This window comes from Plecotus auritus (genome assembly GCF_963455305.1).
Source record: "Plecotus auritus genome assembly, chromosome: 1".
NCBI classification, from domain to species: domain Eukaryota; kingdom Metazoa; phylum Chordata; class Mammalia; order Chiroptera; family Vespertilionidae; genus Plecotus; species Plecotus auritus.
In genome coordinates, this window is record NC_137770.1 from 14,934,671 (window position 1) to 14,950,853 (window position 16,183).

The 16,183-nt window shown below is 41.8% G+C and overlaps 1 protein-coding gene across 4 annotated transcripts in view; it reads right to left on the bottom strand.

Moving 5' to 3' along the window:
* Positions 1-701: 701 nt before the first annotated feature.
* The window catches only part of TTC8 (tetratricopeptide repeat domain 8), a 37,514-nt gene continuing 22,032 nt past the window's right edge, over positions 702-16,183 (bottom strand). For 3 of the 4 annotated variants that reach the window (XM_080649429.1, XM_080649428.1, XM_080649430.1), the window contains 7 exons: positions 12,133-12,220; positions 9,736-9,846; positions 6,001-6,140; positions 4,511-4,685; positions 4,108-4,230; positions 2,166-2,249; positions 702-1,312 (listed from right to left, as the gene is read on the bottom strand). In XM_080649429.1, the coding sequence (XP_080505555.1) occupies positions 1,196-1,312; positions 2,166-2,249; positions 4,108-4,230; positions 4,511-4,685; positions 6,001-6,140; positions 9,736-9,846; positions 12,133-12,220 (838 nt within the window). In that variant the 3' untranslated portion in view covers positions 702-1,195. The remainder of the gene's footprint in view (positions 1,313-2,165; positions 2,250-4,107; positions 4,231-4,510; positions 4,686-6,000; positions 6,141-9,735; positions 9,847-12,132; positions 12,221-16,183) is intronic. The other variant, XM_080649431.1, reaches the window with a different exon arrangement.

The window sequence follows — 16,183 nt, forward strand, 5'->3', positions numbered from 1 at the left end:
GCTAAGCAATACTATTTACACAAATCTGAACAGAAATGAATAAGCATCTATAAAATGGTTTTCATGTAGTTAAGAAATGAAAAATAACATGGACAGATTCCAAAATCCAAAATTGAGTGTCCCTGTCCCCTTGACACACGACCTTGAACAAACACTTTTTTTTTTTAAATATATTTTATTGATATTTCACAGAGAGGAAGAGAGAGGGATAGAGAGCTAGAAACATCGATGAGAGAGAAACATCGATCAGCTGCCTCCTGCACACCCCCCACTGGGGATGTGCCCGCAACCAAGGTACATGCCCTTGACCGGAATCGAACCCGGGACCTTTCAGTCCGCAGGCCAACGCTCTATCCACCGAGCCAAACCGGTTTCGGCTGAACAAACACTTTAAGAAGAGCTCCTCTACTACAGTTCGGGGCCTGTCCAGGATTTACAACGCACAGAACTGGGACCTGGCCGGACCTTGCCAGGGCTGAGCACAGGTGGGACTCCTGGCCTGAGACCCCATTTCTAAACCTGATGTTCTGACACTAACAATGTGATAGCCCAAAAATAGCTTCTCAGGAACAAAACCAACTTGGTGGTGCATCATTTCAAATAAAATTAAAATGATGACTTGATTTCTAAGATTACTGACTTCTGAAAGTGTTTTTATCTGAGCTCCCTGAAATAAAATCTCATGAAAAATAACAGAATGATGGTGTGTTACACACTGATTTATTTTAAAGCATAATGTATAAGAAAAGGTAGAGTCACAAAGTATCTGATAAATATTTTAAAGAAATCTCTAATTAGGGTAAATGTACACACTTTTAGCCACAAAAGTGTAATTTTAAAGGCAAATTTCAGACCTCTTTAGCTACATGATAGCTAATGGCAAGCTTAAGAACAGTAAAAATGTGCATTAATAAAACTTTGAGGAAATTCATGAAAATATTTTATAAACATTATAAATAAACATCCACTATATAATGTGGGAGAAGGCTTCACGATCTACTTACAAATGCTGAAATCCTGTCTTTTATAATATTATAAAGTTATTATACAAGTTTTAATTTACATTCTTGTTTAAACTCGCTCATGTCATCTTCACTAATATCAAGCATAGGTTGGTATTACACATGTAAATAAACACACTACTTCTTCCCTCATATAATGCCCATTGTAAAAATACACTTGGTCTCAAGAGCAATCAGAGCATAGCAAAGTGCTGCTTTAACTGTTTAATTAAGTGCTGGGTGTCCACGTGATCTGGAAATGCGGCCTCAGACTTCCGAGCAGCAACATAGCTTCTCTGTAGATCTCCAATCTGCAAAAAAGACCAGGATAAGACCACAGAATAAAACTCCCAAAAAATGAGTAAGGGAGTCAAAACAAGACATACTAGTCCAAACTCAAAGGGTACCTAAGGGTAAATTGCTTGATTATGCTATTTGGGATTTAGAATTCTTTCACCTAGATAACAATTCTGACTTGAAAAAATATGAGAAAAAGAAAATAACCAATTATATAAATGACTAGAGGCCCATTGCAGGAAGATTCCTGCAAGAATAGGGCTTCATCGGGCCTATTCCTGCAAGAATAGGGCTTCCTGTGGCCGGAGCAAAGCAAAGAAGGAAGCTTCAGCTGGCTTCGCTCCCTTCTCTGCTGCCTCGCTCCCTCCCTTCTCCACCGCTTCGCTCCCTTCTGCAGCATTTGGCTTCCTTCTACACTGTCCTCAGTCTTCTCTCTGCGCCTGTGTATGCAAATTAACTGCCATCTTTATTTGGTTAATTTGCATACTCGCTCCTGATTGGCTGGTGGGCATAGCAGAGGGACAGTCAATTTGCATGTTTCTCTTTTATTAGTGTAGATTTCCTTGCTGTAAACGCCTATTACTGAATCCTTCCCAAACCCAGTAGTTCCTTAATGAGTATATTTTTAATGACTAAATGTCATATCTTAAAACGTAAAATAATTCTTCTGCAATCCATAATGGTATTAAGTTTAGGCAATATCCGGTGATAACGTTCTTTAAAGTTTATTACACTGTTCCTTAAGGGAAGACATATGTGTAAATAATAATTGTGTTTAAAAAAATCATTTCTTTCAGGAAGTTATGGTTAGAATGCCCTTATTTATTTGTGTTTTTTTTAAACCAAATTGCTGTAGAAAGAGAATACCTTATCAGAGATTGTTGCAAAATTAAAATGCGGCTCATACATGTGGGGTGCTAAAGATGACGCAGTTTGCAACAGCGCTCTTGCCTGTGGAAAGAAAAGAAAAACCAAAGGTATCTGAGCAGACATCAGCACTATATTTGTTATTTTTTTTTGTAAAGAATCCTTTACCCAGGATAGGACCTTAATAAACATGATATAATAAATATAGATGACATTCCTCATGAACTACAACTTACTAATATATTAACTACTTATATTTTCCAAAACTAGATTAATACTAAAATGTTTTAAAATATGGAGAAAATAAGGGAACTGAAAACTTAGAGTAGATTTAGTTATTTGAGAACTGCTGTTCTTGTAAAGTTTATATTTCCATATGACAACTCAAAATATAGTCCTCTCGATGCAAAAAAAAAAAAAAGTCTTGTTAATCCAGTGTGTTTTGCTGTTGACTGGGTTAGTGGGCTCCTAATGATCTGTTCTCTAATACAACAACAAACACACCTAAATGCCACAGCAAGTTTCAAAGCTCCATGCTCTGTGCTGGGTGGCAGTGCGCAAGCAGTTTATTATTCTGCTGCCAGTGCCTGAGGGTCTCCTTGACACTCAAGTGTGGGATGGCCTTTCTAAGGCGGGGATGAAGCTGAGACCTCAGTGACAAAAAGAAAAGTCACTGCAGGATCTGCAAGAACTTTCCGAAGGCCCTAAAGTAAGGACAGTCCCTGCATGTCTGCAGAGCAGCAAGGCAGCTAACATGTCCAGAAGTCAGTATGAAAGGTGTACAGCTGTACTCCCTCATCCACGGGGAAATGCTCCAAGACCCCCAGCGGATGCCTGAAACCAGGGATAGTACCAAACCCTGTACATTCTATGTTTTTCTTATACATACATATCGATGATAAAGTTTAATTTATAAATTAGGCACAATAAGAGGTTAACAACACTAGCAAAATACAACAATTATGACAATATACGTTATATAAATGGCATATCTCTCTCTGTCTCTCTCTCTCTCTCTCATAACCAATCTGATAACTGAGACAGCTAAGTGACTGATGTGCAGCGTGGATACCCTGGACAGAGGGATGATTCCTGTCCTGGGCAGGACGGAGAGGGATCGCACTCAGGATGGCGCTCAATTTAAGACTCATAAGTTGTTATTCCTGGAATTTCCCATTTAACATTTTAGGACCATGGTTGAGTGTGAGTAACAGAAAGTGAAGAAAGCGAAACTGTGGAAAAGCGGGGACTGCGGCAGTGGCAAAAGGTGTCGTCTGAGAGGGAGCCAGAGGCCACACTCCACGGGCCTCCTAGGCCAAGGGCTGAAGTCCAGGTTTTACTTCAAGTGAAAAGAGAAAGCCTCTGAAGGATGCTCAGCAAAACAGTAATAAAATAACCTTGTTTGTTTTTTAAAAATCCCTGCAGCTGTCCTGAGCAGGATGTCTTAGAGGGCACACTCACTTGCTGACTTGAAAACAAAAAGACCAGCAAGGAGACTCTTGTATTGGTCCAGGCAGGAGGTGAGAGCAGGTGGGAGAGGGTGGTGGGGAGGAAGGTGGCCGGGTTCGGGACAAGGCTTGAAGTTCGGCCTGACAGGGGCTTGTCGACCATGCTGGGGACGTGGGGTGGCAGGAGAGGCAGTCTGAACACGAGTTTTCCAGGGTGCCCCTAGGATTCTGGCTTGAGCAGCTCCCTGGTGGGTGGGGATTGTGAAGGTGCAACATTTCCCTAAGACAGGGAAGACTGGGGGCTGCAGGTCTGTCCTGATAAACCAGGGTGCTCTGTTTCGGAGACAAGTGACTCATGCCAGGTCACATGACTAACTCGTGACAGACTGGGATTCAGACCCAGGCTCCCTGTTAAATTACAGCCTGTGGAGGTGCTGCTGGGACAGCTTTTCTCGGGGGACAGCAGCCTGTCCACTGTGCAGGGCAGGGCCGACCTGTTCCACGTGGCCCTTCCGCATCTCCAGCACGGCCAGGTTGTTGTAGGCCTCGGCGTGGTGGTTGTTGTTGACCAGGGCCAGCCTGAAGCACTGGTGGGCCAGACTCGTGTCTCCCACTCCCTGCAAAAGAAACGTACATTTCTGCACACACCGACCCACACGCTTCCTCCTGCCACCTCCTCCCGTCTGAGCAACGAGTGCCAATCATGGGAGTCAAGTGGGGAACAGTATGTGAGAGGATTTAACTCGGAAATATAAAATGAGTGTGGTGACTCTTAGAAACCCCTACATTGCTACCTAAGAATGCTGCCAAGCCTGGATTCACAATTCCTGAAAAGGCCTTCAGGCTGACTTGCACTACCTTTTCTACGACGGAAGTTATGTGAGAGGAGCAACATACCACAGCTATATGTCCCAGGTTGTACCAGACATCAGCTGCCTCTTCTTCGTTTTCAGCCAGAGACAGGGCACGTTCGAATGAGGTCAGAGTCATGTCGTACTGCTGGGCATAGAAGCAGCAGAGCCCCAGGTTGTTGAAGAGCTGGCAGTTATAAACCCCCATCTGCAGGAGGCGCCTTTTTGAGGAGAGAAGACATATTTTGGTGTCAGACCAACTTTAAAATGTTCAGACACATGTTATTTTTTACAAAGTTAGAAGTGAATTTATTTTATAATTGTAACACCCCCAAACCGAAGTAGAACGTATTGCAGTCAATGAAAAAAATGTTAAAGCAAATACAAAAGCATGCCTTCTTTAATAGTACCAGTTATGGGAAATGTGTCCAGAGGCAAGGTCAGACACAACTTATCTAAGTTTTTTTTCCCTCCAAAAAGCTTGGCTAGAGAATCAAAATAAGATAAAAATAGTCACATAAAGTAAAACCCACACATTTTTGTTCATAACGCTTTCGTACCCATAGGTAAACTCCTAAACCTCCTGATCTAATTTGAGGATATTTAGCATTTACTTCCACGTTTTCAGCTGAGCTGGATCCTGTTTTTGGCGATAAGTATTTTGTAGTTTAGCTGCATCTACCGACCTCCAACGGGCTCCCACCGAAGAAGACAAGACCGCTACAGCTCAAGAAGCCCATTTGCTTCTACGCATCATTAATCCCACAGGACAAAGGACAAGAGCTCAGATAAGCAAATGAAATCCAGCCCAGCTGCCCTGAGGAACCCATGAGCCGCTTGGGGGCAGGGGAACAGTCAGCTGTGTGAGACAGACAGCATCGATATTATCGCTTATATGTATCTGGGAAGAGCTCTTGCCAGTTGCCAGTTACCTCCTTGTATATTACCTAAGGGCTGAAGAGGAAATCAAAATTTAAAAATTCATCCAGAAACAAGCTGTAGGATAAAATAAGTCTGTGCTCAAAAGAAAACCAGAGAACGGAATTCATTTAAACTGAAAAATGTTTTGGACAAAAGTTGACAATACTTCACAAAACACAGGCCGCTGTTTCAGGTCCCCATTGGGGCTCAGAACCTGGGGCCTGCTTCTCTTTGCAAATCTCACCCCCATCTCAGCTTCAAGGTCGTTACATTACACATAGTGGCATTAATGAAGGCAGAGATGGTGAGAGGGAGGTGCTTCCAGCAGCCATAGAACTGTTACTGGTCAATGACAAAATGGCTAATTCGTACAATGCCATAGGGTTAAACACTCAGGTGATTATTGGGGTGTGTTTCTACAAGGTGCCAAATATCTGTGCATTTCCAAATTTTTAGAGGTCACTTTTAATGCTCATAAAACACCTGGGTGTTGGAGTTTCTGGTCTCAAAAAGACATGGCTTATACACCATTTCTCTACATTTGTTTCCCTCTTTATTACTGTCTCGCCAATATTCCACAGGAAAGGAGTCCTACAAACTGAAGGTAGCGCTCACCTGTAGAAGCGGAGGGCGACTTCTGGTTGATCAGAATAGAAATGGTTGCTCCCAATGCATGCAATGGCCTCCATGTGAGTGTTATCCTGTTTCAAAACTTCTTTGTAGTATTCGGAGGCCGATGAGATATTGTTCATTTCCTATTCTCCATCAAGACAGAAGAGCAATAATTTTTTTAATATATTTACTGATTTTTTTACAAAGAAGAAGGGAGAGGGGTAGAGAGCTAGAAACATCGATGAGAGAGAAACATCTATCAGCTGCCTCCTGCACACCCCCTACTGGGGATGTGCCCACAACTGAGGTACCCCAAACCAGTCAGGGCAGACGAGCAATAATTGACTGATATTGCCAAGACATTACTTTCTGGCCGAAACCGGTTTGGCTCAGTGGATAGAGCGTCGGCCTGCGGACTGAAGGGTCCCGGGTTCGATTCCGGTCAAGGGCATGTACCTTGGTTGCGGGCACATCCCCAGTGGAGGTGTGCAGGAGGCAGCTGATCGATGTTTCTCTCTCATCGATGTTTCTAGCTCTCTATCCCTCTCCCTTCCTCTCTGTAAAATATCAATAAAATATATTTAAAAAAAAAAAAAGACATTACTTTCTGACTGGTTTATATTCTCTCATTCAGTAAATATTTATTAAGAACCTACCAGACTGTTCTAGGCCCTGGGGACACAATATAAACCAAAAAGATAAAGTTACTATCCTCAAGGAGGCTGCATCCGGTAGGGAAGATCAACAAATGAACACACATGTGATGTGATGTCGGGCAAGGACAGGGATGGAGAGAAAAACAGAGCAGGGTGAGGAGACGGGAGGGTGCTGCTTCAGAAGGGCAGCGGAGGGGGTGTCGTGTGCACAGGCCTGGGTGAAGTGAGGGGCTGAGACCTGAGCACATCTGCTGTGCATACAAAACATCTCTACCGGCACGTGCAGTGTAGGCTGCGATGCTAGGGCAAACTTTACCCTAGCCAAAGTGAACGCCAAAGCCATCGTCACGTAAAGAGAAAAAGGACACGCTGGAAATCTTCGTGCCGTAAACTATGCGCCAAGGGAAATGAACTGTAAATTCAAGGGGAATGCTGCATCCGACCAGCTCAGGTCTGTGCTTAGTCCGGATCACCCTACGTGCGCATGGCACTGTCCCCACGAAGACGCTTTCCTCTCGACATCTTCCTTCCTCTGAGTGAGAAGTGAAATTCTCCTTTCCTCACCAAGCCCACCCCTGCGCACTCATAACAGAATATGTTCCTCCAATCCTGGCCAATGGGAAGCCGGGCAAGGAAGAAGGTAGCTGGTTAAAGGAGCTGTGCCCTATCGCAGCCATGGCAACAGTGACTATCACAGAGGCTTGGAGGGAACTCTGACCAGCAACCACAGGCTAGAGGTGCCAGCGTTCTCTCAGTCTCTCTGCCAGCACTTCCTGCCTAAGGAAGACGGGCAGAAGGACTGGGATGTGAGAAGCCAGAGCATGAAGGTGCAAAAGCATCGGGACGGTCAACCCTATGCACGAATGTCACTGGGTTCACAGCCCAATTCATTACCCTTCCTTCCCAAGCTTCTTGGTCAAAATTCTGTTCAATGTGGAGTCACACACGTAAAGATACAGAGATATAGAATTTTTATGGAATGATCAAAGTTTTCTATTTACATGTTTATCAAAACTATATTTCAAAAAGAAAAACCACCTTTCCAGACAATTCAAAAATACTACTGTTTTTCTTTTTTTAAAGTGATGCATGTTCATTACAAAAAATCTAGAAAATATTGAAACTGTAAAACCAAAAATAAAAATCATTCATATACTACTACCCAGATATAGAAACTATTAATATTTTCCACTCTTTTTCTAACAAAATAACTTTCAAAATATCATGACTAGCATTTCAAGGCATTTAAACGAGAACAGAGGTGCTTCTATTAAATACTAGATTGGAAGTCCTAAACAATAAGATGTTTTTTAGTTTGGTAAAATAATTGAAGAAATGAAACCATTTGCAGCTGATGATTTTTTTATTACTTAGAAATTTTAAGAGAACCTGTGGATAAGGAATTAAAATTTAAAGAGTATTTAGCCAGGTTGCTAGTATCATATCTACTTTTAAAAATTAATGCATTCCTACTAACCAGAAATAATCAAACAGAAAATACAACAGAAAAAAGGATTCCATCCATAGTTATACGCAGGAATACATCTGTGCAGAAAAAGTTAACACAGCAGGTCTGAGACTGTTATTCCTAGAAGGGTAGGCTTACAAGGTTGGCTCCGGGGTGGCATCTCAGAACTTTGCTAGTTCCCTACACTGATATAAAACTTGCCCAAATAAGAGTGGCTCACCTCACCTACACTGTGCAAACAATGTTGTTTTTGCTGAACACGTGTTTGACTTTTGGGAGTCTGGGATTTGGGTACGTCAGCCCCTAGTAATAACCTTGTACATCAAGTCTCCAATGTGCTTCCCTGATAGACACAGCTTGGCACACGTGGTCATAGCCTGTGGCTGAAAGTATCAAGTGTGTCCTGTGTGAGTCCACGGGGGTGGGAGGGGGGACTCTTGGAAGCTCATGCCTGCTTTCCTCTGAACTCTGCCCCAGGTGACTCTTCCCTTTGCTTTAGATCAGTGGTCGGCAAACTGCGGCTCACATGCGGCTCTTTGGCCCCTTGAGTGTGGCTCTTCCACAAAATACCACGTGCGGGCGCGCACGTACAGTGCAATTGAAACTTTGTGGCCCATGCGCAGAAGTCGGTTTTCGGCTCTCAAAAAGAAATTTCAATCGTTGTAATGTTGATATTTGGCTCTGTTGACTAATGAGTTTGCCGACCACTGCTTTAGATCTTTCTAATAAATCACCCAACTTCAGGGTGGTTTTGGAGACCCCCAACAAAACATCTTTATGAAATATTTACAAAATATGTGCTGCAAAACAAAAAAGAGATCAAAATGAAAGGAGACATTTTGAGAGTGGGGGAGAGGCAGCCCACCCCAACCCTCACTCTTGTATTCAACTCAAGTCCAATCACTATCCGCGCAGTTATTTTTAATGGTTCTTGACAAGTCAGTCCTAAAATCAATATGGGAGAGCAACGGGCCAAGAATAACCAATTGTGAAGAAGAACAGGTACGGGGAATTATTGTAAAGCTGAAGTAATTAGGCAGCAGGGAGGATATCTCAATGGGACTTGTCATGGAATTTGACAACATGACTGCTAAAATTTATAAAAAGTAAGCAAAGTCCAAAATAGCCAAAACATTCCTGATAATGATGAACAAAGTGCCCTACTAAATAGCAAGTTTTATAAAACCACAGTAATTAAGATGGTATAACATTGACATAAGGTTAGACAAATAGACCAATAGGACAGAATAGAAGGCCCCCAATCATGTCTACCATATATAGAAAAAAAATTATAGTTGACATTATAGACCTTAGGAAAAGGTCCATAAATGTACAATAAATGTACTGGGACAACTAGCGTTCTATAGAAACTAATTTAAATCCCTATTTCATACCATTCTCTATACATTTATGTATGTTTGAAATACTGCTTAAGAAAAAGTCAGCTTTACTAAATGCATACACTAAAATCTCTTACTCTGTTGGTAAACTACAGGCCAGCAGTCCTAGTTTTATAAATTTTTCTCCTTGCTAGGAACCCACAGGACAATGGGCTTACTTAAGAAGCATATAACCTCAATTTTACATCAACTTTTTGAATACTATGAACCTCACCTCGTAGATCCTGGCAATTCCACAAAGTAGGGTTACTTCTCCTGGAAACTTATCTAAGCCTTGTTTGAAAAGGTTTAAAGCAGTCACAGGTTGATCCAATGAGGTGTAAACCTAAAACCAAGATACATTTCAGTAAAAGTACTGGTTCTTAAAATAATATAGTATTTGTTATGACAATTTGTTACATAATTGCTTAGTAACAAATTATCTCCTAGATATTACAGTAAAAATTGTGTACGATTTCCAATAATGATGTTATCATTTTATCTCCACATGTTGTATATGAAGCATTCACTCATTTATTCCTTCAACAAATGCTTAGTGTGGGCTTATTATTGTCACAAAGACTTGAGTAGACAAGGATCAAGGGAAACACTTTTTAGGACAGAAGACATGACTATGTCTACAGGTTGGCCCAAAGAATCAATTATGAGACTGAAGTTGAAGACACAGGAGAAAGAAGGGAACAGGTGCTGAGAAAGAGCAGCAGGGGAGAGCTTGTGGAGACGGTGGTTTTGGAAAAGGACCCTCAGACTTGTATGCATGCATATAAGCATAACCAATGGACGCAGACACCAGGGGGTGAGGGCATGAATGGGGGGTGGCGGGGGGGACAATGGGGGGATTAAGGACACATATGTAATGCCTTAATCAATAATTTTAAAAAATAGAGGGGAAACAGTTTTGTGAGGAGTGTGGTCAGGATGTTGAGAGAGTTGCCACTTGATGGCTTTCACTTAATTAGCAATCAGGATATTAGCATGAATAACCCACATATTTAAAAGGAATCTCTAAATTAGAGAATTATTTTATGTATAGAAACATAAGATTATGGCTTTTTTCCTTCATGACCATGGGTCTTCTATTTCTTCCTCCACAGCTAGTTTGTGCTTTGAAGAGGCCCAAATAGATACACAGAAAACTGTTTACAGTGTTTATTACCAAAATATAAGACTAGAGAGAAAGTACGGGTGAAAAATTTTTCAACTTTTACCTTATATATTTTTTAAACTTCTTTTTAAAATATAGTAAGTTACATAATTTAATATGCTAATATAAAATATTGAATAATTATTTTTAAATTAACCATCTAGAATTATAATAATTCTGTTCCTAAAATCTGCTGATCCCTATTAGCTAACAATCATTCCTTCATAGATTAAAAAAATAATTAAATTTTACCTCTATACAGTCATGTAGACAATGGATTTAAACAAATTAATTTATGGAAAAATAAATCAAACCATATAGTTAACAATAGTTAAAATTAAAAGTACATTTCTTAACCATATGGTGAGTGGTTATCAACAAGACAGTAGTCAAATAGTATGACCTGAATTTTAATTTCAAGCTGTCAGAAAAGTTTAAGTCTACTGTGAGTCTTAGTAACTTCTTTAAGAGTTGAAGTTTACTATATAAGGTGCAGTAGATTTAGGTACCAGACAGTTCAAACGTGTTTGGAACCACTGTACACGCACTAACATGAGCACCTAAGTTCATAACACAGCTTTCATTTGTATTTTCGGTATGCTAATGTTTAATGCCTATTTACGAGTAGTAGCGCTTCCGTGTATATCTCATCTTCTTTTCAACCTCTTTCACCACACTTTTCAACTGAAAAAATTCTTAGAGGTACGGCACGATGACATCATAGCCACCAATTCATCAAACGTTTCGTTCAAAGGTGCCTTGGTGCGGGTCAAGAAGTAACTTTACCCCAATACTGAGATTCTAGGTGTGGCCTCACTTCTGCTGTGGCTGTGGGTGGGACGATGAGGCAGGGAGTAGGCTCCAGAATCAGGAAGTTCTGGGCCTGAACGCTGGCTCTCAACAGCCAGGTGACCCTGAAATCTCACGGACCCTCCCAGACCTCCTTTTCCTTAAGAGCACAAAGGAAATACTGAAACCTACCTTGTGGAGTTGCTAGGGGTTTATTAAATGCATATGGAACAGACCTGATACAATTCCTTACACTGAGTAGGTGGTCCACACATGGGAAATACTGTTTTTGTTATCACAGCAGAGCCAAGAAATAAAGGACCTATATAAGAACAACCCCTGTTTTGCAGTCTGCTTAGGTGGGAGACAGTGTGTTGTAAAAAAGTGGGGGGGGGCCTCTATGGAGCCTGCACCCATAGGGTGGTAAGCCCGTGATATTTTCTTCTGCTCTAATGGGCAATCTTTCAAAGGGGTTTTCTTATTTTTCATCAATTTCTCCTGAAATGGTTCTTCTCTATATGGTCTCACATTTTCCCTTGCTAAAATGAAAAATAAGTTAAGTCTGAAGACATTAGCTTGCCAAAATATTCCTGAAGAAACTAGCAACTCTCCCCATGCGCTGGCCAGAATTTACACAGTTCTGAGGAGGCAGGTTCCACTCAGATTAGGAACACTTACTTTTGCCAAGTAGAGAAATGTATCTACCATTTCCTGCTGCTTCAGAGCTGATTTAAACTGCTTTTCTGCTTCACGATACATTCCTAACCTAAGAAAAGCCATTAAAAAATTAGGCATGCATCTTAAAAATAAATACTCTAATATGCATTCATACACTAAGGATATGGATAGAGACAAATTACATCTATAAGAGTAAGCACGTAAAAAGAAGGTAATGTCCCCCCCACACACACATATATTAATATTAACATGTAGTCTAGTAAAACACAGTCTAGTTCCCATATTCACTGTCTATCTAACCCTCAAATGCTGTGTAGAGTCTGCTGCAGTCTAGTCACAGCTGCTGGTGAGCCAGGTCATACGGGTTCACCACCCAGAGAGCTTATGATCAGCGGGACATATGGCAAGTGACCTGGATAAACGCTTAGAGTCTCTATTTTACTGGAAGAACTAAAGGATGCCCTTTCTTAGAAAACATCATTTGCTCCTAGACAAAAATCCAAATTTTAAAACCATTTTTAAAACTGATGAACAGGGACAGATCCAGAGACAGAGAAGCATCGATCAGACCGTCAAACCTCAGAGGGAAGGTAGGGGAGGGTGGGAGTAAGGAGGAGAGATCAACCAAAGGACTTGTATGCATGAATATAAGCCTAACCAATGGACACAAACACCAGGAGGGTGAGGGCATGAGTGGGAAGGGGGGGTTATTGGAGGGATGAGGACACATATGTAATACCTTAATCAATAAAGAAATTTTAAAAAACACATTTTTAAACAATTTTGATGTAAGTAGTAATTGCCACTTGAGTTGATAGCTATGCCATTTTGCTGTTCTAGAAACACTTTCTTTTCCTCTTTTGGTGTCTGATGCTGACTGTCCTAGCCTAACCCTGAGATTTGTTCCTTGCCTAATTGTAACTGCCCTGGTGTCAGCACCCACCTCTCTGCCGGGAAACATTTCATTACCACTAACTCAATCATGACAGCATACTCAGCCTGCCTTTAATAGGTTTGTTGGGCTTTCTAATAACTCCTCCTCCCTCCAACCCCCCGAGCCTTCTAAGAGCTCCTTAGGCACTTTAATACAGCTTTTATTTTGTGAAATAAAGTCAGGACAACACACAGTATGTTCCACTGTGCTACTTTCACTTAAAGGCTAGAAAAGATAGCTTTGATCTCTTTCCTAACCTAAGCCTCCAGCGTTGGCGTGGCTCTACCCCAATAACTATTGGAAGACACGGGATGAAAGGGTTTAAAAGTGATCCCCCCAAAAACTGGCCTGAAGTTAGAGGATATATGATACAACAGAAGCCCCCGCCTTCTCAAAGAATGCACAACTTTTACAAGGAGTAGTTATAAAATTTTACCAAAGACGCTAACAGTTCTGTGAAAGTTCTTTACATATACAAGTTCTGTAAAAGTTCTTTACATAACTTGAACTAAACGTGAACATCTGAAACACTAGCTGAAGTTCATCACTGACTTCCATGAACACCTCGTTATTCACAAGAGTCTGTATATTTTTATCCAGTAAGTTTTCTCTTTCCAAAAGTGATTAAAAAGGGATTACAGCAAAAAGACACATATAAACAAAAATATGAAAACAGAAATAGCTTTTTTTAAAAAAACAAGGAGATGGAAGGATAAACCAATTAAAAACAAAAGCAATCAGAGATACTGAGATACCCAAAAACCAAAGAAAAGGAAGGCTTTTGTTACCGCACCCTTCAGAGCTCATTTCTTCCAGTACTCGCAAAAGAAATGTACCTCCTGGGTTCTTGTGCAAAGGAAATGGGTGGGCCATGTACACAGCAAGTGTAATGAAAACATCAGTCAAATGCATGAACACAGGCCAATATCAGAGTCAGAGTCCAGAGATCATCCCCACCAACTGCCAACGTTTTCTCCGCAACTGAATTCAATAATCGTCAAGCACCAACTGCATGCTCATTCCGTGATGGTAAGGAGACGCAAAAGTGAAGGTAACAACCATGTCCCAAAGGCACCAATAAAGCCTGAAATAAAACATGCTCACGGGTAAACTTGGTATGAGGGCAATGAGAGCAAAAGGTGCTTGGAGAGCTCAGAGGAGGAGCGAACCAGTGCAGTTTCAGGGAGGAAGCAACAGACAAGATTTTGACAGACAGGGTGCAGTGAGGGTGAGGGGACATTTCAGACAGAGGCAAACTATCAGAATAAGCACACGGGCAGGCAAGTGCAGAGCATGGTGGGGGATGCCAAGTTGTCCTGGCTTAGGTGAAAAGGAAAACACAATGAGGAATGGGAGAGGTGAGAGAGGCAGGCAAACGTGAAGCCTGAGACAAGACCTGGGGTACCACCCCTAAAACCCAGACTTTATTCTAAAGGCAATGAACGTTAGCCAAAGAAGCCAACAAGAGCTGTGCTTTCACAACAGTACATGGACAGTAGGAAAGACTAATGGATGAAAAAAAAAATAGTAGCAGACAATTCAGGCAAGAAGCTCATGTAATAATTCAAACAAATGACACTAAATGCCAGAATGAGGGCATGGGTGGGACTGGGTAGTAAGGGAGCAACTGTGAAAGCTACTGCAGAGGAGGGACCAGAAGCACTAACTGGTCAGGAGCAGAAAGACAGAAGTCAGTTTGGGGCTACATCGCCTGGTAGCCCATCCTTGGCCTCCCAGTGGAAATTAGGAGCTTTCTCTATGTTCCCACTGTGCCTGCGCCTGCTTCCATCACAGTGGGAACTGGGCTTACTGTTGTTTACTGTCCTCTCTCCCCACTGGCCTGTAAGAAACTGTCATTTAAAGGAAGAAACTCTCTAATGGGAGAGTAAATGAATGAGTGAATGTTATATCCATAATAAAGATGAGAACCTATTAAGGAACAGAGAACGATAATATGAAAAAGTACACTCATTTAAATGCCATCCTAAATGGATGGCAGAAGGAATCTGAGTTGTGCTTTTCTTTAATTATTAAAGATTTCTGAAGGTCTTGCTCAGAAGCTCAAGATTTCAAGCTTGTCTTCAGAAATTATATTCATGAGTTTAATGTTACAAAGATCTAAAATTACCTTTTAACAGAAAAGACTTCCTCAACCTAACAACAGGAAAAAATACTTTAGAGTTCTATGTGAAATATCTAACAGATAGTAGTCTTAAAAGAAAAGGCATCCCTTTGGTTCCATTGATATAGTTCCTTTTCCTCACAGTGTCTGCCTGAAAACTAAAGAACTGAAGGATGGTCACAGTAATCAGTTTACCTTGTTTCATTTTGTTTTTTTAATATATATATACTAGAGGCCTGGTGCATGAAATTCGTGCACTCAGGGTGGTGGTGGGGGGGGTCTCTCAGCCCAGCCTGCGCCCTCTCACAGTCCAGGAGCCCTCAGGGGATGTCCGACTGATGTCTTAGGCCTGCTCCCTGCTCAGGGAATGTCCAATTGACGGCTTAGGCTGCTCCCCCACACAGGGAGTGGGCCTAAGCCATCAGTTGGACATCCTTAGCGCTGCTGCGGAGGCGGGAGAGGCTCCTGCCACCGCCGCTGCGCTCGCCAGCCATGAGCCTGACTCAGGGCTTCTAGCTGAGCAGCACTCCCCCTGTGGGAGTGCACTGACCACCAAGGGGCAGCTCCTGCATTGAGCGTCTGCCCCCTGGTAGTCAGTGCACATCATAGCAACCAGTTGTTCCACTGTTTGGTGGATTTGCATATTAGCCTTTTAGTATATAGGATGTTTATTTCAGAGAGGAAGCGAGAGGGAGAGAGATAGAAACATCAATGAGAGAATCATCGATCAGCTGCCTCTTACACGCCCTACACTGGGGAATCGAGCTGCAACCCGGGCATGTGATCTGATCGGGAATATAATGGGTAATCTCTTGGTTCATAGGTCGATGCTCAACCACTGAGTCATCCCTGCTGGGCTAAAATTATATTACTCTAAAGGTGTCAGTTCTTTGTGCCACCCTGTGCTTGCTCAGTAAATGCTTTCTCAAGTAAGCCAAAGATACTGCTTCATGAGAAAAATCTTTCTCCCACTCCCAACCCCCAAAATTATCAGG